The 23,393-nt window shown below is 40.6% G+C and overlaps 2 protein-coding genes across 5 annotated transcripts in view; both read right to left on the minus strand.

Annotated features, from left to right (window-relative positions):
• SMCO2 (single-pass membrane protein with coiled-coil domains 2) overlaps positions 1–16,680 on the minus strand; it is a 76,586-nt gene extending 59,906 nt beyond the window's left edge. The window contains exons 1-3 of the mRNA XM_073223542.1: positions 12,430–16,680; positions 10,426–10,485; positions 5,416–5,558 (exon numbers count right to left, since the gene is read on the minus strand). The gene's annotated coding sequence lies outside the window, so the exon portion shown is untranslated. The remainder of the gene's footprint in view (positions 1–5,415; positions 5,559–10,425; positions 10,486–12,429) is intronic.
• Positions 16,681–17,654: 974 nt separating this feature from the next.
• STK38L (serine/threonine kinase 38 like) overlaps positions 17,655–23,393 on the minus strand; it is a 69,524-nt gene continuing 63,785 nt past the window's right edge. For all 4 annotated transcript variants that reach the window (XM_037020345.2, XM_037020346.2, XM_037020342.2 and 1 more), the window contains 5 exons: positions 22,782–22,899; positions 22,215–22,338; positions 21,159–21,254; positions 20,556–20,647; positions 17,655–20,451 (listed from right to left, as the gene is read on the minus strand). In XM_037020345.2, coding sequence (XP_036876240.1) covers positions 20,324–20,451; positions 20,556–20,647; positions 21,159–21,254; positions 22,215–22,338; positions 22,782–22,899 — 558 coding nt within the window. In that variant the 3' untranslated portion in view covers positions 17,655–20,323. The remainder of the gene's footprint in view (positions 20,452–20,555; positions 20,648–21,158; positions 21,255–22,214; positions 22,339–22,781; positions 22,900–23,393) is intronic.

The following is a 23,393-nucleotide window of genomic DNA, read 5'->3' on the forward strand; positions in this document are numbered from 1 at the left end:
AATTATTTTAAAAATAATTTTTAAAAATGAGATGGTAAGAGATCTCTGCAACAACTTCATATCAAACATTTTCATAATAGGGGTCCCAGAAGAGAGAAAGAAGCTAAAAACATCCCTAACCTAGGGAAGAAAACACAGAGAGCACCCCAAAAAAAATGAACCCAAGGAGGTTTATACCAAGACACATAGTAATTAAATAGAGACTCTTAAAAGTAGCAAGAGAAAAACAGACAGTTACATTCAAAGGAAATACAATAAGCCTATCAGTTGACTTTTCAGCAGAAACTTTGTAGGCAAGAAGGGAGCGGGATGAAATATTGAGGTGCTAAAAGGAAAATAATCTATAATCAAGAACACCCAGCAAGGCTATCATTCAGAATTCATGGAAAGATAAGCAGTTCTCCAGATGAACAACATTAAAGGACTCATCACCACGAAACCAGCCTTACAATAAATGTTAAAGGGAGTTCTTTAAGTGGAAAAGGAAAGGCTATAACTCAAAGAAAATTAGGAAAAGGAAAAACATTACTGGTAAAAACAAAGATACAGTAAGGCAGCAAACCAACAATTTATAAAGCTAGTATGAAGATTAAAAGACAAAAGTACTAAAATCAATTCTATACACAAAAATTAGTCAAAATATACACAAGATTAAAGTACTTCTTTTAGAATGTGTTATTACTTGAGTGACCATCAACCTAATACAGACTGCTATATATAAATACAGGAGGCTGTATATGAACTTCACAGTAACTACAAACCAAAAACCCAAAAAACAATTACTGAAATGGCAATAAGTACATACCTATCAATAGTTGCTTTAAATGTCAATGGAGAAATGCTCTAATCAAAGACATGGGGTGGCTCAGGGATTAAAGAAATAAGACCCATCTGTATGCTGCCTACAAAAGACTAACTTCAGACCTAAAGACACACACAGACTGAAGGGATGAAAAAAGTCCCCTGACATGGAAGAAAAAAAAAAAAAGCTACCATAGCAATACTTAGACAAAACAGACTTCAAAACATAAATGTAACAGAGACTAAGAAGGGTACTACTTAATGATAAAGGGATCAATCTAACAAGAGGATATAACAATTGTAAATACCTATGCACCCAACACAGGGGCTCCTAAATGTATAAAGCAAATATTAACAGACGTAAGGGGAGAAATCAGTGGTAATACAATAATAGTAGAGGGCTTTAACATCCCACTTATATTAATGGATAGATTATCCAGACAGAAAATCAATATGGAAATAGTGGCTTTGAAAAACACATTCACAGTGTAGCTCAGAGAAGACAAACAGGGACTCTGTGGCATCTTACTACACTGATGGGCAGTGACTGCAATGGGGTAAGTGGGGGGGACTCAATAATAAGAGTGAATGTAATAACCACATTGTTTTTCTTGTGAAACCTTCATAAGAGTGTATATCAATGATACCTTAATAAAAAAACATTAAAAAAAAAAGAAAAACACATTCAACCATATGGACTTAACAAGTAGAACATTATCCAAAACCAGCAGAAAACACATTCTTTTCAAGGGCACATGGAATGTTCTCCAGGATAGGTCACAGGTTAGGTATATGTCTCAGTAAATTTAAAAAAGACTGAAATTCTATCTAGCATCTTTCCTGATCACAACACAATAAAGCTAGAAATTAATCATAAGAAAAAAACCTTGAAAAAACACATATGAAGACTAAACAACATGCCACTCAACAACTAATAGGTTAATGAACAAATCAAAGAGGAAATAAATACATGGAGACAAATGAAAACAAACATAATGGTTCAAAATATCTTTGGGTGCTGCTAAAGCAGTTCTAAGGGAGTTCATAGGAATACAGACCTCCCTCAACAAACAAGAACAATCTCAAATACACAATCTAACCTTATAACTAATGGAATTAGAAAAAGTAGAAGGAGGCACGTAATAAAGATAAGAGCAGAAATAAATGAAATGGAGACTAAGAAAACAATAGAAAAGTCATTGAAACTAACAGCTGGTTTTTGAAAAGATAAAGAAAATTGACTTAATGTTTAGCTAGACTAATCAAGGAAAAAGGAGACTCATCAGAAATGAAAGACAAGTTACAGGCAACAGCACAGAAATTATCAGAATAGAGAATTCTACAATCAATTATACACCAAAAAAATATTGGAAAACATAGAAGAAGTGGATAAAGTCTTCCAAGACTGAATCAGGAATAGAAAATCTGAACAGACTGATTATCAGTAACAAAATTAAACTGGCAACCAAAAAACTCCCAGTGAAAGTCTAGGATCAGATGGCGTCACAGGTGAATTCTAGAAGAGCTGCCTATCCTTCTCAAACTATTCCACAAAAAAGTAAGAGGGAAAAATGCTTCCAAATTAATTCTATGAGACCAGCATGACCCCGATACCAAAGGCACTACAAAGAAGAAAATTACAGACCAATATTCCTGATGGACATGGATGTAAATATCCTCCACAAAATAATAAATTCAAAAATATATTAAAATGATCATCACCCTGATCAGATGGGAATTATTGCAGAGACACAGGATGGTTAAACATTTGCAAATTAACCGATGTAATATACCACATTAACAAAAAGAGGGATAAAATGTTATGATCATCTCACTAAATGCAGAAAAATCACTTGACAAGAATCATCATGATCAAGACTTTCAATAAAGTGAGTACACAGGGAACAAACCCCAACATAACAGAGGCCATATAGGAAGAGCCCACACCTAACATCATACTCAATGGTGAAAAGCTGCTAGTTTTTCTCTAAGATTAGGACTTAATAAACAAGGATGCCCACTCTTATCTTACCACTCATTCAAAATAGCCTTGAAAGTCCTAGCACAGCAGTCAGACAAGAAGAACAAATGGGTAAACAAATCCTATCCAAATTGGTAAGGAAGAAGTAAAATGGTCACAAATAGTGATGTGACACATAATATATAAAGACTGACCCAAAAACTATTAGAATAGATTAATTCTATACAGGTGCAGATACAAAATCAATATACACAAATCTGTTGCATTTCTGACTAGCAGAAAGAAATTAAGAAAACATTCCATTTACAATTGCACCAAAAAGAATAAAATACCTAGGAATAAATTTAATGAAGGAGGTGAAAGACCTGTACTCTAAAAACTATAAGATATCAATGAAAGAAATTGAAAATGATACAAATAAGTGGAAAGACATACCATGCTCAGGATTTGAATAATTAATAAAAAAATGTCCATAGTAGACAAAGCAATCTATAAATCAATGCAATCCCTACCAAAATACCAATGACATTTTTAACAGAACTAGAGCAAATAATCCTAAAATTTGTATGGAACCACAAATGACCCCAAACAGCCAAAGCAATTTTGAGAAAGAAGAACAAATATGAGGATATCACAGTCCCTGATTTCAAACTATACTAAAAGCTACAGTATTGTACTGGCACAAAAATAGAAACATAGATCAATGGAAGAGAACACAGGGCCCAGAAATAAACTCATATTTATATGGTCAATTGTCTGCCACAGAGGAAGCTAGAATATACAATCTCTTGGTAAATCACAAGCTCTTTAATAAATGGTTTTGGGAAAAGTGGACAGCTACATGCAAAAGAATAAAACCAGACCAATTTCGTACAATGAACACAAAATGGACTGAAGACCTAAATGTAAGACCTGAAGCCATAAAACTCCTAAAAGAAAACATAGGCAGAAACTCTGGGTCATTGGCCTTAGCAATTTTTTTTTCTAGTTATATCTCCCCAGGTAAGGGGAACAAACTTGAATCTTCTTCACAATGAAGGAAACCATCAATAAAACAAGAAGGGCAACCTACTGAATGGGAAAATACATTCACAAATGATATATCTGATAAGGGACTGATATCCAAAATATTTACTTAAAAAACTCATACAAGTAAACACCAAAAAAGAAAAAAATCAGCTGATTTTTTGCATTTGGAAAAATGCATAGAGGACCTGAACAGACATTTTTCCAAAGAACACACACAAATGGCCAACAGACACATGAAAAGATGCTCAACATCACTAATCATCAGCAAAATGCAAATCCAATCCACAGTGAGATATCACCTCACACCACTCAGAATAACTAATACCAGCAAGACAAGAAATAACAAGTTTCGGTGAGGATGTGGAGAAAAGGGAACCCTGTACACTGTTGGTGGAATGTAAACTGGTGCAGCCACTATGGAAAACAGTATGGAGGTTCCTCAAAAACTTAAAAAATAGAAATATCATATGACACAGCAACTCCACTTCTGGAAATCTACCCAAAGAAAACAAAAATACAAATTTGAAAAGGTACATGCATGCCTATGTTTATTGCAGCAAATATGTTTAATGACTATATTCCAGGGAATCTTCACCAATGATGCCTTTCAAAAACCAGCTCTCCATTCAAAACCAACAGTGCTATAGAAAGGATAAACATTTTAGAACATCCTTTGTTTAAAAATACCCAGCACTCTGAAGCTCCATCAATGGAATCAACTGCTTATCTACTGACTGACTTACATGCCCTGAGTCTCTGGGAAGGATGTTACACAACCAGTACTTTTAAAACACATAAAGTGCTTTGACGTCCATTATTTCCTTAGAGAGAATGGAAAACGGTGGGATGAAAGGAGGGCTGGGTCAGAATGGAGGATCTCTCGGACAGAAATGAGCAAATCTGTGGTGTCCATACTCTTTTTCTCCACCCCTACATACCCTCTGCAAGTAGGAATCATGTCCAGTGAGAACCCAGGACTTACCTGCTGCCACTGGCTGCTGATATTTCTATGCTTGTTGAAAAAAGAAAGGTAAAGGAATTCTAGGAAAGCTTTTCCACCACTTTTTCTGTCATGATTCCTGACCGGGAAGGAAGGAGGCCTTGGGTTACGTCTACCCAGACCTGCCAGGAATGAACAGCATGAGCATCTTCACATGCTAAAGTACCCTAACCTGTCTAGTTGCAGACAGACAGGAAGCAGGGTGGATGGAGACACTACCACAGAAACAATCGGTTATTATATAAATGATGAGTAAGGGGAGAAGCAAAGTGGTAATTATTATTTGAAGCCAGACATGCAGGAAAATGTCCTCCTCATGGTTAGGTATTTCCATTAGGGAGGTAAGCATCTTGCCATGATCATAATTACTAAGCGAATTAGCTTTATGTTAGTTACTATGTCTTTCAGACTCTACTTGACCCTCCTGGATACCTAATAACCTTCAGAGTCAGATGGAAAATTTAATGACAGAAGTGACAGTTGGGTGGATAAATAATTGCCCCTATCCAAATGTTATTATGTAATTGAAAATAATGATTTTTAAAGTAATCTTTCTCTTTTCCCTAGAGTCAAAGATATCATGGGGTTACAGGAACAAATTCACCTCCTGAGATGGGTCTGAATTACTTCCTTTCCACTTTCTTGGAAACTCCGTCACACGTGGGCTGAAAGATCCAATAGCGGTTGGTTTTGCCCAAAGGCTCACATGACCGGAAACGCACTGGTTCTCTTCTCTCAGCACTTTACCTACAAGAGAGAGAAGGCACAAGAGGGCATCTTATTGTCAGCGTTAACTTACTTTTATACATATCCATACCACGCATTTTAAATGGTTCTTCTATCTTGATGTTTGAAAAATACCAACTAAATTATAACACAGAATAAAAGATTAATTAGTTAGAAATCGAAAAAATACATGAATATTGTAGAAAATAGTAGAAAGGAAGGTGCAAAATCAAGTATCACCAACTGATGTTACGATTTAGAATTTTTTTCTATAGTTGTATCATTGAAGTCACTGTATATTCTACTTTATGTATCATTGTGAAAATAACTTTATAGTAGAATTACAAATTCTGCATAAATGATTCTGATGGCTGCATAATACATCATCGCGTAGATGTGTCATAGCTAGTTGACCCTCTTCTGTTGTTAGAATCATGGTACACACATTTCTTCATCAACAAAATATGTATTGTGGTACATAAAGTTTTTAATCTACTGGTTATTTCTTTTCATTTTCTGGTTATTTCTTTTGGATAGTATCCCAGAAATGAGTTAACAAGAACAAGGGACAAGAATATTTTTAACACTGAGGCGCTAAAAATGATAGTAAAATCCTTTTTACCTAAAGTGGTCTATTAAATGTTTTATAAAATATAAAAATCAGAATCACTGAAAATAACCTATAGACCAGTTGGGTCTCCCTGAATAATTATATTTCTCATACTAAAATGCATAAGCAAGTTTAGAGTCATTTGTACTTTATAACACAAATTGAAAATATATAAGAAATACTTATGAAAAAGCAATAAATCTACCATAACAGTGGGAGATTTTTAACACATCTCTAGCAATAATTGATATATTGAGCATTCAAAAATAATGATACAGACAATTTTTGATCCATACAGTGGACAAGCTTGATAGACGAGACGTATACAGACCACTGTACCCAAGAGCTTCAAATTCCAGCATTGTTTTGGGGCATTCATGGAGCATTTTCAAAAACTGACAATATACTGGACCAAAAAAGCAAGTAAGTCCTAACATTTTCAAAAGATTGATATCATATGTAAAACATTTTCTAACTAAAGTGTATATATGCTAGACACGTTAACGAAAAAATAACCAGAAAATCCCTATATCTTGGAAATTAAGATATACACGAATAACTCTTTGGGACAAGGAAGAATTCAAATGTAAAATTATAAAATTATGGGACTAAATAATAATAAAACTATTATACATCAAAATGTGTGGGGACAGTGAAAGCATTACTTAAAGAGATACTTTAATTCTAAATGTTTTCAGTGATACTTACATAGTAGCCAACCCATACAGGAAAACAAGGGGACAGGTAACACAAAGGTCAGAAATCTCTTTGGGGAAGAAAGGAGGATGCAGTCGGTGAGGGACACAGGGCCTTAAAGTAATTTATGTTCCACTTCTTAACTTGGGTGTGAGCTCACAGACGTGTTGTTTTGATTCTTTAAGCTACACATACAATTTTTTTAATTGTCTGTATAACAGACGTCACAATAAAGAAAGGGGGAGAACAATTTTATCACTGGTTGTTGGCTTGGGAATCCAGTTTCTGATGTGTGGGAGTCGGGAACTCCCAAGGGATGATCCAGGCCCACCGGGTCCCACTTGAGAGTGGTTACAGTTTCAGTGCCTGGACTTCATTCTGATGGGCTTTGAATGGCGGGACATCTGTCTCCCCAGAAAAATGTGGGGACTCTCTTAGGTGAAATAGCAACTCAATAGGAAAAATTCACCAACGCTGAACCCCAGAACACCCTGGTGTATACAGTACCAGACCCCTTCCACCCCTCCCACCTCTCTGACACACACACACAAGAAAATACACTCTTTCCCTCACATATGTTCAATTAGAAAAAAAGATTATTTTTTTCTCCTCTCACTCATGATTTCCCCATTTCAGTCTGACTTCCTTATTAACCTTTAAAACAGTAAGTGGACCATCTTTAGGCTGGCAGAATAATATTCTTCTTTTCACAAGAACAAAACCTGAAGCCCTAAGGGTCTTTGTTTTTATGTTCCTTAGTGGGTGGGGGTGTACTGCCCCATCATTAGTTGTGCCCTTCAAGTTTGGCTATGTCAGTAGAAGTGTGTTCAAAACAGAGAGCTTCTGTTACCAAAAGGAAAATACGGATTAGTGGGACTGATTCATTCTGGATGAAATGGTCTGTTCTTTGGAAACAATTCAACCTTGATACAGTGGGTTTTTATTTGTTAAGAGGTAACTCCTAATTTAAAGACTAAAGGTTTATTTCTGACCTTCCAATGTACTTTCAGCCTCCACATATACTTATCTAGAAGATGAGACTGTGCATTACGAATTGAAATTTAGCTCTGCTTTTATGTAATTCATTTTGGAGGGGTTTGCTTTTAGTATTTTGATATTATCTTTCCTCACCAAATTGGGTCACTTCTCAATGGCAAATGTAGTATGTGTTGTTTAACCCGCAGTAAAATAATCCAGAATTTAGACTGAACAAAGACACTGTGTGTCTTTTACCAAGGAGGTTTGTAGTTCTGTTGAGAATGAGATTAGCACTAAATCTCGCTGCGTTCTACATGCATCTCCCTGGGGACGGTAATCAATCCAACAATATTTTAAAGTCCCGCCATTTAACATCACCTTCTCAAGGATGGAGACAAATTTGGAAAATGGGCAGCATTGTTCTCCCTACCAGGAATTAGTCTTCCTGGCAACAGCTACAACGTTCATCCTAATGCATTCCACCTTTGCCCAGCATGAACGGCTGGCTTCTTACCATTACCTGTTAATTCAGTAATGAAGACTGTACTCGAAGTGAACCCTGGGAAAATCAGGCTTTGTGCCAAGCACTGACAGGTAAAACCAAAAACCGTTTCACACGGCATCAGGGTCCCAACTGGGTGTGGATGGGCTACCACACACCACAGATACGATACTGAAACATTACAGAAGGACTGACCTCTTCTACGTAACTGTAAGGAGGAAATTTTACACACTTGGCCTTGACTTCAAAAGTAGCAGGATGTCTAACAGGGAAGTCCTGAGGATGGTTCTTAAGATGAAGTCATTTTAGGGGAGGAAGGCTCAGATACGGCGAGAAAGCAACCCTAGCGGAAAACCCTGGGGCCAAGAATACCTATGTCAGACTTCACAAACTAAAATGTGCGTGGGCTTATTATCTCTGCTGATTTTTATTTTAAGACTCTTTGTTAATTTCTGGTGAGTTCTAAATGGTCAGGGGGAAACTGTAAACTCCTGGAGTCCAAGGACGAAGAGCTTTGCTGGCATGTGATTTTTTTCCATGATCAAATACAGCTGGAGAACCAAAGCAGAGAAAAGAGATGGTTTTACTTGCTCGGGGCCATGCCCTTGCCAGGGACGTATGCATAAGGTCAAGAGGACAAATGAGTAAGTGGTGCTTACAGCAGCGCTTCACAGAGTACAGGCTGGTAGGAAAGCGAGAGATACCGGGAAGGAGCTGAAAGAACAGGGACGTGGCTGGGGTGTTTGTGTAAGTGGGAGTCATAAAAATATGAGACCATGATCAGCAGGGAGACAGACTTGGGGACTCAGAGGTACAGAATCTCCAGCTGATTCAAGGGTCCACCTATGAGGCACCCAAGGGGCTACTGCAGTGACGGGAGGACGGGGTATGTTGGAAAAGAGGAGAAGGACCAGTCAGCCATGATGGCATCGGGCGGTGGGCAAGAGAGGAGAATCTCTAAGAACACAAGGGGCAGCTTCCTGAAGGGGTGAATGACTGAGGATAGAAGAAGGTGAAACAAACAGAAAACCTAAACGAAGGTCATTAAGTGACAGTAAGGAATGTCTGGACATGGCAAGAGGCTCAAATAAATGCCAGCCACCCTCTCTAGTAAGGGGCTGATCTGGGAGGGGGTGGCCCCCCCAGCACCAGTAAGGTCCCAGATGTCAAAGCATCAAAACCCAGAAAATAAAAAACATAGTTAACACATTTATATTTCCTTGAAAGTTTTTGAAAACAAAAAAATTTCAAGGCTTCTACTATTTCCATTTTAAATTCAGAAAAAAATATATATATACCAAGAAAAGTTTTGTGCTATTCACAAGCCTCGGGTATGTCTTTGAAAGGCTGAAGTTATACCACTATTTGGGGACTCATGGACGCAGCCCTTCTTAGATAATTTTTTAAACACAGACTGCTGACACCATGAACTTTGTGCAGCTGGAGATATGAGAGCACACTGAGCCACTTTCAGGGGACATTTTCACGTTTTCCTAATGAGAAAAGACAGGGAGTTTCTAATCAAAAGCACAGGATTGCAGACTGACTTACCTTAAACTGTGTAAAAAAGAGGTCTGCTGGTCAGTACTAGGGAGTGAAAAAAAACACTTCCCACAAGGGTTACCGGCCCGTAGAGGATTCTCTTGGGGGGAAGGGGAAGGGTAACTGCTGTCAGAAAGTGGCAGCCGTGGGGCTTCGGTCGCATCTAGATGCCACTCTGGATAACTGACAGACAGCCTTAGTTAGGTTTCATGCCTGGGCAGGAACGGTGGCATCTGAGTCCATGAAGGGCTGTTGCTTGTGGCAGCGGACAGCCCATGGCTGCCAGAGGCACCTGCTTGTTCCCGGGGGAACGGGGGGTGACCCTGACAACCTGCGCTGATCGCTGATGACTCTAAGGGAGGAGCTTCCCAACTGTGCGTACTTGGTAAGGTACCGGCAGGATCCCCGCTCGCGTTCAAGCCCCTGCTGCGCTCACACTGGCCCACACACGACACGCCGAGAGCACCGCCTCCGCCGACCACGGGGCAGCCAGGCAGTGAGGGAGAGGCACTGTCGTCCAACAGCCCACCTCGCTGTGTGGCTCTAGGTAAGGCGCTTACCCTCTCTGGGCTCCTCATTTATCAAGAGATGGTGATGCCGACTACGGTTACGTCACAGGGCTGCAATAACGAACAAAAAGGTAAGTGAAGAAACTGAGACTAAGCATAAATACCCTACCCGAGTGACACAGTGAGGCGCAGAGCTCGGTCACGGCTGAGCGCGGAGAAGCTGTGAGCTTAGCACCACGCATACTGCCTTCTCCTTCCAAACCGGAGCCGCCTCACGTCTCCACTTCCCAGAAAAACTTCAAATGTTCAAATGACAGGTTTTTGGCACGCTCCCCAGCAGTCAAATTCCCACAGCTGCCTTAGATTTCTAAAAGCACCTCTACTCGTTGCCGTATTTCAAAAAATCTAAACTCATCACCACAATCCAACAGCAAAGGGGAGATGTAATCAGCGGCTTCCCTGAACTTCTCTTCGATTACGTCCGGGTGTTTTCCTGCCTCCCGTCCTAAATGACAGCGACTCTATAACCATCCCCGCGTTGCGGGCAGCCCCGTGAGGAGGCCCCAGAAGGCAGCCAGGCAATAAATACTCCAGGGAGGGAAAGACACAGCAGCGCGTCCGACTCGGTTCACAGCCATCCGCGGAACACGGAGCAAGGCTGCCTGGCGGCAAGGGCGCGGGGCGCGAGCGGCGGCGGCGCACGGGGCCGCCCGCGGGCCCCGGAGGACGCGCCTCCACGAGGGGGACGCAGGGAGCACGGACGGGCTCCCAGCGCCCGCGCTGCTCCAGAGGCCGCGGACAGCCCCTGCAGGCGGAAGACGGGCTCCCGCGGCCACGCGGCGGTGCCCGCGGACGGCCAGGGGCAGCGGGCTGGCGGCGGGGCCGCTCGCCGTCCAGGGCGGGTGGTCGTCGGCCCGGCGCCGAGCGACAGGCTGCGGCGGTCCCGGGACCCCGCCTCCCGCTCCCTCGGAGCACGCGGGGTGCCGCACCTGCGGCCCGAGCCAGCCGGGGGGCTGCGGGCGCCGGGGGAGCCCCGCGCAGAGCGCGCCCACCTGCGCCGCCGCGCGCCCGCCCGGCCGCCTCACCTCTGGTCGCTGTCTCCTCTCCGCCGCCGTCGCGGGAGCCCACCCGCCGGCCCGGCAGCCCCCCGGCGGGCAGCATGGGGAGGCTGGGCTGCTGCAGCTCCGGCGGGCAGCCCGCGCCGGCTCGCCGCCCGGGTCACTGAGCATGCGGCCTGGGGCCCGTCTGCCCGCCGGGGCGGGCGCCGCGGGGCTGCGGGCGAGGCCGGACACCGGGAGGGGCGGGGCCACAGCGGCCCACGGGTCCCGCCCCGCCCACCCCCGGCCGGCGGCGGAGAGCGCGGGGGGCGGGCGAGCCTTTCCTTCCCCCTGTTTCCGCGGTCACGGTGAGATCCGCAGTCCGGGTGCGAAGGCCGGGGGTGTGGGGGGCGTCTCTCTGGGGGTAAAGGTGAAGCATGGATGGAGAGCGTGGCCGGGTGGGGGCAGCTGGAGGGGGCACTTTCCCGGCGCCTTCTCCCGCCCGCCCAGGGAAGGGCCTCGCTGAGGACACTGGGGGTAACGGCGGGGAGGTGCGGGGCGGGGTGCGGTCTTCCAGGACGCTGTTTTGGCCCTGGCAACGGTTGCGTAAATCCACAGTCAAGATCCTCTGGGGATCATTTGACAGCTCTCCGTCTTCTGCTCCCTGACCACTGGTCCCAGACCCGTTCTTTGGGCACAGTTTGCCCAGTAGAGGTAGTGGAGGCAAGGAACAGCAGAGAAACTCCAAACCTTTGCATCAACCGGCCTGTTAATTTTCCTACCAGGACTCTTCCTTACGGAGTCTTCACTAGCTGCTTATATGTCCCGAGGGCTACATAGGGCCGCACCTGGGCAAGGAGGTTGGAAGCGCGCTCCCAGGCAGAAGTGGGCATGACCCCAGACCTCTGCTGCAGCGTTAGGTGGGGGCGCTGCTGGAAGAGGAGGGAGGCGCTAAGAACTGCTTTGCCCCGGGGACCACGCACCAAGACATCCCTTACGCAAACCATTCTTGAATCACCTCAATCCTGGCTTTCCCTTGGAACTGTCCGAATCTACCAACACCAACTGGCTGGCAGCTCATGAAGATTCCACAGAGAGCAGAGCAGAGAGTCGTAAAATCTGGCCTAGGTCTCCCTGAACATATTCAAAACCTGGCCTTCCAGGCAAGTGTAAACTGTTCCGAGATGGTTAACCAAGATGGGGACCGGGTCAGATACTCTTGGACCCGGGCATGCGTTACCTGCCACCTTAATGGTGAAGCAGAATGGCCAGGACCCGGGTTAAAATGTACAGTTCAGACTGTGTATATCCATCGTCATGCTTAGAAAGCATTTTTCTCTTTATCATCTCATGGAAGCCTCACAACAACCTTTGTGATCTGGTCGAACACCTGTAATTCATGTTTTATTGGTAGGTAAACAGAGGTTCAGAGATAAGGGGTATTTGGGCCAGAATATAAAAGTCAGATCTTCTCAGGAGTTCACGCCGTGGTGTCCGGTCAGCTTGTCAGTGAGTCACTGCCGTCCTCCTTTCTTAGAAACCATGAGTCACTTGCACCAAAAGCCTGAAAAGCAAAGGAGAAGGAATCCAGAAGCTAAATTACGGAGCAGGAAGTGTAAATGCACGAGGAGACCAGGCCCACAGGATCCCAGTGGGCAAGGCACCCTCATAGCCGAACGTGTGTTCCCCTTATTCAAGTTTAGACCCAACTTGCTACCTTGTCATTATGCTCTGCGGCTTTACTTTCTAAGACTTTTTTTAAGAGTAGTTGCATTATACTTCACAGGAATAGCGATCGAGAGCCACACAGTATCTTGACAGATGGATAGGAAGGTAATCTCTCATTTCCAGCCACTGGTTTTCTCATAGTTTCTCGTTGGGTAAAATGTGAGAAAAGTGATTTTAAACGTAACTTCCATAATGCATTGGATAACGCCTTCTGGTCAATGTGGTTTTCTTGCCAAAAGCCCAGGAACAGCTTTGCCCTTTAGGAGTCATCGCTAATCCAACGGTGAACTTCGTTTGTTCATGAATCTTGCTTCACTGCCAAGTACGCGGGCAGGAGCAGTTACGGGAACTCAGAACCACTGCCACACAAACTATAAATTCCTGTACTTACCCATCTCCTGCTAGGATTGTAACAGTGTAATTTAGTTTGGGGGTTCCTTTAAGTCCAGTTAGATATTTTAGTTGGTCCAAGACAAAAAAAAGTCCACTTGCTTCAAAGTGTAGGTAACTTGAAGATACTATTTCTAGTGATGCTTAAAAATAAAAATAATAGCTCTCCATTCATGAGCTCCTAAGGGCTGGGGAAAATTAATAAATTATTAATATTTAAAACTACCCTTTCTTCTCCAGCCCCCAACCTGCCCCCAGCATTCTGTGGAGGTCAGTACTGGGGACGGGTCTTGGATGTGCTGAACAAATGCGTGAATGAGAATGCAGTTGGGAGACACAGGGAAGCTAAATGTGTTCCCGAGGGCGAGATGAACCTGTAGTGGGCTTCCGGTGTAGGGGAGATTGGCTCGGGCTTAGCCTATGAAGGGACAGAAGCAGAGAAGGTCATTGCAGGGAGGGTATACTTAGGAGAGGAGGTGGTCGCAGCCGCCAGAGTGGAAATTGGAGAAAGATCTTTTAAACGGGTACTGAGGGAACTTCATTGTGTAATGCAAACCCTCTTACATTATTTCCCTGGAAAATAACGACTTTTAACAAAGGCTACCATCCTCCCCCCGTATCTTTTGATATTGATTTATATTTTTATTAAGAACTAAAACATTTTGAGATCAGCCTTAGATGGAAAGGAGGGCTGCTCACAAAATGCAGTTGTTAAGTACATTCGTTCACGATTATTTATAAAGCACCTACAATGTGCCAGGCATCAGGTCAGCGCAGACTTCTGTACTTCACCCACTGTGCATGCTTGCTTCACGTAGACATGCTCACGGCAATGGCTGAGGCAGGGACATTTGTTTTGGGAAAGTCCAACCAGTGTCCTTTTTCTCTTAACTCAGTGGTTGCCAAAGTCAGATGGGCTTGAGAATGTGCAGAATTTCAGCTGCACCACCCCCCACCCCGAGCTTCTGATTTAATAGGTCTGGGGTCAGAAACACTAAATCCATACTTTAAATAAGCACCTTAGGTGATTTTCAAACAGTTGCTCCGAGGACTCCGGTTTAGGAAATACTGCTTCAACTTGTCAAAACCATCTTCTTAAGCCTAGGTTGTTGGAGAGGTAAGTCGTGCGTATTTCTATTAGCCACAGGACAGACATAGCAATAACCTAAAATTCCGAGAAAAACAGGGGGAACAAAACTTAGGACAAGCATGACAGAATAGTCATGCAGACATGTCTTTATATATGGAGTTATTACCTGAAGTTATTTTTCCCTTAGAGATTATGTGCATGTGTGTGTGTGTAAGTGTCAAATGCTGACTTTTTACTTCTGCAGGTTTTGGACACTCCTGAAGCCTGTGGTGTCCCAGGTCTTTGTCAGTCCTCCCCGTACGGTGCACATAGAATTGGGCAGGAGGGTTGTTCACGTTCTGCTCATAATTATCTCACCCAAAAGGACAAGAAAGGCAAGGGGCAGTGCCCCTTTCCTGTTACTGTTTCCTCCCTTTGGAAGAGACTTAAAAGCCACCCCAAGTTGAAGGTTTCGATAAGGAATGTTTTACTGTGAACAGCCAAGTGATTCAGAGCAGAGCAGTCGAGCCGCAGTAATTAGGCCACCTCACCCCCCAGCTGGATGTTGGGGAAAAGTAAGTTGATGAGCGTCCCTCTTACTGACATAACAGCTTTGGGAGAGAAGAGATGGACAGGAGCCGGGAGGGATGACAAAAGTACTGGAAAGACCAAGCCCTGGTCCCTGGGCCATGCATACATTCTGTTTGCACGTGGTTCCGAGACCCACCCTTACACCTGGCTCTCCAAAGGACGAGAACCCTGGGGCCCCAGCAGCTGAGCCATGGGCTAGAAAGTGGAACCAGTACTCCTGTTTGAGATGGGTCAGAAAAGACGTTAATGGACCAGCCTTAATTTATACACAGGAAATGGCAGAACAAGCGACAAAATCCAGGTGCAGTGGCCTCAGGTAAGATCCATTGCTATAAACCTGTGTGGCACCCCTTTGGTAATCCCAGAGCTTGTTAAAAGAACTCCCAATGGTTCTGGTATCAGGGGACTGTGCGCTTTAGATGAGTCCTACCTTAGCAGCAGGAATGTGAATCCTGACCGGTTTTAAGTCAATCACCAGGCCAGGTACTGTTGTGGGATTGGACAATGACATAATCATGGCCAGTAGCACGTGGGGGTTCCTTTGCTTAGAATCTTCTGGAAAAGACTTTCCTTGCTTTTAAAAAAGGGTCACAAGAAGTAGTTTCTCTTTTTCAGGACTTGTATATTGTGTAAGGATTTGAGAAAAGACCAAGGACAAAGGCAACATCTGATGATGAAGTAAAAAATGGAAAGAACTTTTTTGTTCTTGATCTTTTTTGATACTAAACTGACTACCCTGGAAGCTCCTTATCTTGTTACAAGAGATATTCATGTTCCTTACAGTTGAAGCCACTTTTACCTGCATCTTGTAACACTTAGCAGTCAAAAGTACCCAAATGACAGCTCAGTCACTAGCCCCTGCGTGTCTTTCTGAGGTCTACAAGCACGTTCTGTGGTTGGCGTAGTAGGAGCACTAGACGGGTTCAGATGCGCTTCATTACGCGTGTTTGGGTAAAACCCGCTCAGCCTCATATTCATCATCTGTAAAATTATGATGATTATGCTTATTCCACAGAGTAGTAAAAACTAAAATGAATAATGTAAGCCAAAGCGTTTCATATGCAAATGTAGGTTCTTTTTATCAGAAGATGCTTTAAGATGAATTTATAGTCTCCAACTTTGCTCCAATGTCCAAATTTTGACAGTGTTTTCACTCATGTCTTAACATTAACAATGGCATTACTGAAATGACGGGAGCCAGGCAACGGCTGGGGGCACCACCAGGAAGAGCAGGATTCGGACCGGCTCCCTGAGCTCAGCAGAGAGTATCCGACCCAGCATCTTCCACGGGACAGGATGTACCTGGGTACCTGGACCACTTGCATCACTGGTTTCCATGTTATTTTGAAGCATTTTCAATTTTTGAGGCATCTTTAATTTTAATTCTGCTTGCTAACTGGTTTTGGCATAGTGGATAGCTGTATATAAACCTGTATATCAGTTGTTTAAACATGATACAACTGAAACTTCACATATTTATTTTGTTCTTGATGTGAGTTTTAAGTGTAAAAATTGGATATATTTACAAAATAGTCTTTCTTGGGGTTTGGATAATACCTATCTCAAAAAAGCCAAAAATAAAAACCAAAAACCTCACCACCAGAAATATAAACATAGTTTTTATTCATTTCTTACCATCAATGAAAAAGGCCTCATGCCACCAAAACATTTTGAAACTCAGTAACTGAACCCAGAACTCAATAGCCTAATGATTGTTTTTCTACATGACTGAATAATTTATATTGCTTTTAAAAAAATAATTAAGATTATTTTTATTACTTCATTCCTTTTAAAGCAGCAATATCCCCTCACATTTTTTCAGAAAAATCTAAAATGTCTCTAGTAGTCTCAAGTATCCTGTATTTATACTTTTTCTTAGTGTTTCTCATTAAAATTTTTCAGAAATAAGTGCACTTCTAAACAGAAAATAAAATTTAAATAAAGGCAAGAAGAAATTTATGGTTGCAGTAAAACAGTAATTTTCAATGTTCTGACTCTTAGCAATTCAAAGAGAGAAAGTGTTTAGTAGACAAGGATCTTTCTACTGATAGAAATCTTGATTCATTTATTTATTTGAGATTAAAAGATGGATAGCTGTTTCTCCTACCAGAAGATAATGATTTTCTAAAGATTTCTACACTAAAACACCAAAAATAAATGTACTTAAAAATATTTTAAAATTTACATATTTACAGAAAGTTATATAGGTATTCAAACAACAAAGAAAGTACACTAATATGTAAGTAAATGAAACCCAGTCTTAGGCCTTAGGGACCAAAGAGTTTTGAATTTTCCACATTTGTTATTTTCCATTCAACTAATAGCTGATTAAATGTTACACATTCCATTCAGAAAAGGTTGTTATGAGAAGTTCCTTATTTTCAGATAGCACTATGTTCCAATAAATTTGAAGAGTTAAAGCTATGTTAATAAGAAAAGCATAGAAGAAAAATAACACAACTTGGTTTAATACAAAGGTTTTTTAATAAAAAGTCAAGGTCTACATTAAATCAGGAAATCAATAAATTTGAATTATACAAGCTTTTTATGTGCTTAGAAAAACCAAAAACACGCAGTTTATAATAAAACTTTTAATTCAAAATAGAGTCTAATTTAAAGAAAATGTCATTATGCCCAGTTGATCAGATACGGTTTTGTCATTTAAATTAAGTGGTTCACCTGAAATACAGGCAGTGTATAATAGAGAAAATTCAATCTCAAGGGTACTTCACAATTTATCTAGCTAATGTGCATCATGAATCAAATTCTTAGCTTCAAAGGGCAGACACAGTCTTTAATTGCTTTTAGATAGGCACTTAAGAAATGCTTTTGATGAGGAGGAAACCCCAAAGGTTGTGATTCACTCTATCAACTTCAGGGAAAAATGAGACTCTAAACAAAGTAAACTTTCCAGAACTGCCTGCCAGTCCACTGCCAAGAAGTCATAACTATTCTTCCTGTTAATGAGAATGAGTGAGCAGAAACTAAAATGCTCTATTCTTACTCAGTTAAAAAGTCAACTTAGGTAATTCAGCTCCTTTATGTCAATCTCTCTGTCTCTGTCAAACTGAATTAATATTTTACTGTACAAGAATGGTTACAATATTAGAATTAAAGAATGTTGGAGTTTCCTCATGTCTTACCCATTCACTATCACACTAGCAAAACAGTCCTTTTTTAAAAAAATAAAAAGGAGTAGGGAGGTGAGGTGGGATGAGAAAACCTCATAAAACTGAGAAGTCACAGATTTTTTAAAAATTAGAGGCAGTTATAATTAGAAAAGCCAGAACTACTAGAATTGAAATAACCCCAGAATTTTAATAGTTCTCTCTCCTAGGTACTAAGCCACATGGGCCAATTAAGAAAAGTGGAGATGCGCTACTGGGTGACCACATAATTAAGTATCAAATAAATACAAGAAAGAAAGAAGCAATGAATGAATGAGAGAGAGGAAGGAAGGAAGGAAAGAAAGGTGGGGAAGGGGACCCAGGATGGTCTTACTGAAACATTGTGGAGCTACCTAGCAGCATTTATAAAAAAGCTTTTGTAGATTTGCATAATGATCCTATGCAATTCTTCCCCATTAAGAAGAAAATCCTTACAAATAAATCATCACATTAGATTTTCATCACCGATCATTTGTAATGGTTATAATTCTATCTTTAAAAAGTTCAGTCAACAGTTAAGACACACAGTAGGCCATTCTTTGATAAAGTATTATTCCTCAGCCAGTCTTAGGAAACCAAAACCTCAGAGTTGTTTTAGAATTAAAATGTTCAGCTAGAAAAGATTATTTAATTCTTAGGGAAATACCCAATGAATTTGATGCTGACATCATCTCCTCTATCCTCTTAATTACAAACATCCTGGCCTGCATTTACTTCCTTAATTCCACTTACATTAACCACAGTGATGTAGCGCAACATGAACAATATTGCCCTTGAATAAGATGACCTCTATCATGTCAGATCTGCCATCTCTGAATACAGCATTCCTGCAGGAAAGGGAAATTCTACACGGTTGTGAACATCCACTCTGTTCAGGTTCTTTGGTACATTTGGAGTATAAGAAAATAATGGCACAATGATACAAGTATTATCAAAGAAAAAATTTTCACCAAAAGAAATAAATGTTAACCTGTCACGATATGTAACAACTTCCTAGGAAACCAAAGTAAATAGCTTTGTTCTCTGTAAGTCCATTTACATGATCAGAAATTTGACATTTAAAAAAATAGTTTAATAAAAATACACTAATTCTACAAGCAGCCTTCATGGTCATTTCTTCAATTCAACTCAGCGAAATCAAATTAAAATAATGCCATGTCCTTTTGTTAAAAAAGAAGTCCTCTTGTCACAAGAAAAGAAACCTTACATTTTATATAATACAGTACATTTCCCTAGGAGTATACAGACTACATACATAAAGGGCATCAGTACTTCTGAATGCAAAGTAAATATATCAGTGGAGTGCTTGAGGGAAGGTGCTAAGCTCTTCCTTATTATAAACCTGTCACTCCTAGTGTGAAGTTTGTGTAATAACATCATGATAAATTCTATTTTTTTTTTAAATAACCAGTGTATTTCCTTTTTTAAATTTCTTCAAACCATTACAGAAATTGTCTTCACATATATTCTACAGATGTCCAAACCAATAGGGCAAGGATTCTAACGCCAACTATGGAAGATGGCTTTTATTGATGATCTAGACCCATAAGGTTTGCGGTGGAACAGCGATATGCAGCGGTACCTACAGGTGAGCCTATGTTGCATTGTATGATATGTGTTTCTCCTGAATTGGTTAGAGGTGTTCCAGCACAAAGCCACAGCACACACAGGCAGAATGGACCTTGATACGCATGTAGGCAGTGCACTTAGAAAGGGATATGTGTTCCTTTAATTCCAGTACCTTCGTATAATAAAGTTAACAAAAATAATACAATATCAAAAAAAAAGGCCAGCTGGCACTGCCAACCAATTCATGTTGTAGTCTGAGAAACCCTTCCGAGAATTCCCTCTGGTGGTCATAAGCACCCCCATCCTCGGAAGTATTCCGCGTGTCGTCACCTACGGCCAAGCAAGCTGGTGATGCAGCTACCTGAGTTCTCCTGCTTCTGGGCGAGTGTGATCTTCCTTCACAGCTTTCCAGCTTTCATGTAGGTGGGGATCGAGCCACGCTGAGTCAATCCTTCAAACCTCTTATAAGTGTAATTGAGAAAAACCCAGTCTTTGGATTTGTAGTCCGGTTCGGTGGTGTTTGGCACTAGAAAGAGAGAAATTGAACAAGAGCAAATGCATTTCATTAGTGAAAATGTCATCATCTTCGTAGACTTGAAATAGGGTTAGTTGTGGTGTAAATTTTCTCACCTGGTTGTAAAATATCAGATTCAGGAAAGTCATCAAAATTTGAAGTATCATCAATGCTTTTGATTTCTATAGGGATTGCTGCTGGCCTTTCCCTATAAAAAGGTATTGAGTAACCATAGTAAATTTTCTGGAACTCTTAATTTTCCCCAAAATAATTTGACTTGCAAATTCTGCATGCTGCCCTATAGATAGTAGAAGAGCCAGGGAAATTTATTGTGGATTTTAAAATAGTTAAGTGGATACAGAGTTGAATATAATTTCTTATTAAAATATTTTTATTTAGAGTTTTTATTTCTCTGTACCAAAACGTTTTCATGCTGTTTCATAAAGTGGAATACAGCCTTCATCATGTAACTCTGAATATTTAAAAGTCTACAAACAGGTGCACAATATGTGGTTTTTCCCTTAAAGTGGGCATTAGCTAAAATACATCATTTAGCTATAGACACTACAGTCTCACTTACATAATCCAGAAACACAGATTTAATAACAGTGTTAGTTTTTGTATTTGATTTGATAGAATGACAGAAATTAATCACTAAATCTAGTAAAAAAAAATTCATTTTTACTCAGACCTCTTCTATTCAAAGTCTAAGAACACACCTGATGTGCCCCCAGTCTACACCTTCAAAGAAAGGATGACCTTTTATTTCTTCTACTCCACTATTTCCAATTCTGTTTTCAGAATCAATACAAAATCTGGAAAGTGGAAACAGAAATTACCACATGCAAATTACATCTGAAGTATTCTCTTTGCATCATTTCAAACTTTTTTTCTGTTTACTGAAGTTAACTGTTTATTGTGGGAAACATGGGTGAAATCAGAAATCATATGTAATTGCACTATTCAGATAACTACTCTAAACAGCTGAAGGCACTTCCTTCTCTATTATAATTTTTAAAAAATTGTGTTGATATAGTAATTGCTACTTTAGGCTTTTTTTTCACTTAATATACTGAGACAATTTCCCAAGTTATTAAATATTCTTCTGTAACTTCATTTTATAAAATTTGCATATGTTAATATTACAATTTATTTAGCTAGTCTATTGTTAAACATAGATGGGTTTTCAATTTTTTATTACTAAAAACAATATGCTAAACATACTGTACCTAATTTTACACACACCTCATTATCTGCATAAGCAAAATACCTAGAAATAGTAGAACTGCTGGGTTAAAGATCATACAGTTTAAAGATTTTTGATAATCTGCTGCCAACTGGCTACTCCCGTCAGTTACCCCAGTTTATATTCCTTCCAGCCATTCACAACAGTGCCAAACACTTCATCCTGGTTGAGAAACTGAGTGCAATCTTCTGCTTAGGAAAGATTTCACAATATTGACCTTTGTGATAGGAACTGCCACTAACAATTTATTTTCCCTTTTCTCTTTAATAAGATAGGGACATTGCATTCTTACAGGAGTGACCTTTGACACAATACAAGACTTCTTCCCTCTTAACTCTTTACTTTTTTTCCTGCATACTTCTTTTTAAGAATTTGCATTTTTTAAAAACACCTTTTCTTTCTTGATATCTTTGACTGCATTAGATGAATGGCAGTCCTTCTCCCACAAAAGTGAAATGGCAATTTAGTCTTTTAGATACCTGTGAAGTTTTAAAATACCACCAACTCCTCCAGGGATTTAACCACTAACCTAAGAATTAAGTCCTTGGCTTTCTCAGATATAGGCACCTCTGGAGGAAACACCAGAGTTTCTTTCCAGTTCATCACTTTTCTGTATGTTTCTTGAGGTGTTTCCGAGCAGAAGGGTGGATATCCTATGTGTCAGAGAAAACAAATTTCATTAGCTTTTATGATCAAATCTCCTATACAATCTATATATATGTCACAAGAAATGAAATAGCCCTGAGGGCTCTATTTAACAATAAAAAAATGCTGCCATTCATCAATTTATAATAAAATTGCTAATATAGTCAATAAAACAAAGGATTTAAAGCACTGTTCCCCTTTTACTTGAAAGACCAATGAGATACAATTCCAATATACGGGAGTTCCGGTTGACTACCCCCTTCCTGAAACAGGATCCCCAGAGAGCTCTTTGGTGTTTATCATTGCTTATTTTACATTGGGGATGTCAGAAACTGATCTAAAAGGGCTCAGATATTTTAGTCCACCATGATTATCCACAATATGTTCAATCAGTGACACTAAGGGAAATGTATATACTATACTATGTCCATAAATGAATAATAAAACATACCTATTAGCATCTCATACATAATCACACCCAAAGACCACCAGTCACACAATTTGTTGTAGCCGGTCTGCATGAATACTTCAGGAGCGATGTAATCCGGTGTCCCGACTGTGGAATATGCCTGCAAAGGAACCACTCATCAAACCAGCGTTCTGAATTTTTTTTTGAAAGATCTGAGTATGGCTCACTACTAAGAAAAGCAATATATACAGAAGTTAGTTTTCATTTAATACTTGTTGTACATGTTCATCATATGTAAGGATTAGTGAGACGTACTGAGTCAGATAATACATTATTTAAGGTATATGATTTCTGTCCCCAAGAAGCTCAACTAAGTCATATACTTGGCCCTAAATCCATTTCAGAAAGAATTAAATGGTTGAGCCTAGCAGGCCCGGCCTCCCCACTCCCTACTAACGTGTTGTTAGGCACGTCATTCAACCTCTCTGAGCCTCAGCTTTTGCTAATGTAAAATCAGGGTAATAACACCAGCATTAACAGAGTTGTTATGAGAATGAAACAAGAAAAGGGATATGTTTTGTAATCTATAACCCACTACATACACATCACATATTTTCATTATGAACCTAATTCTAGGGCACACCTTATCCACTG

Source organism: Manis javanica, chromosome 15 (assembly GCF_040802235.1).
Source record: "Manis javanica isolate MJ-LG chromosome 15, MJ_LKY, whole genome shotgun sequence".
Taxonomy (NCBI): Eukaryota; Metazoa; Chordata; class Mammalia; order Pholidota; family Manidae; genus Manis; species Manis javanica.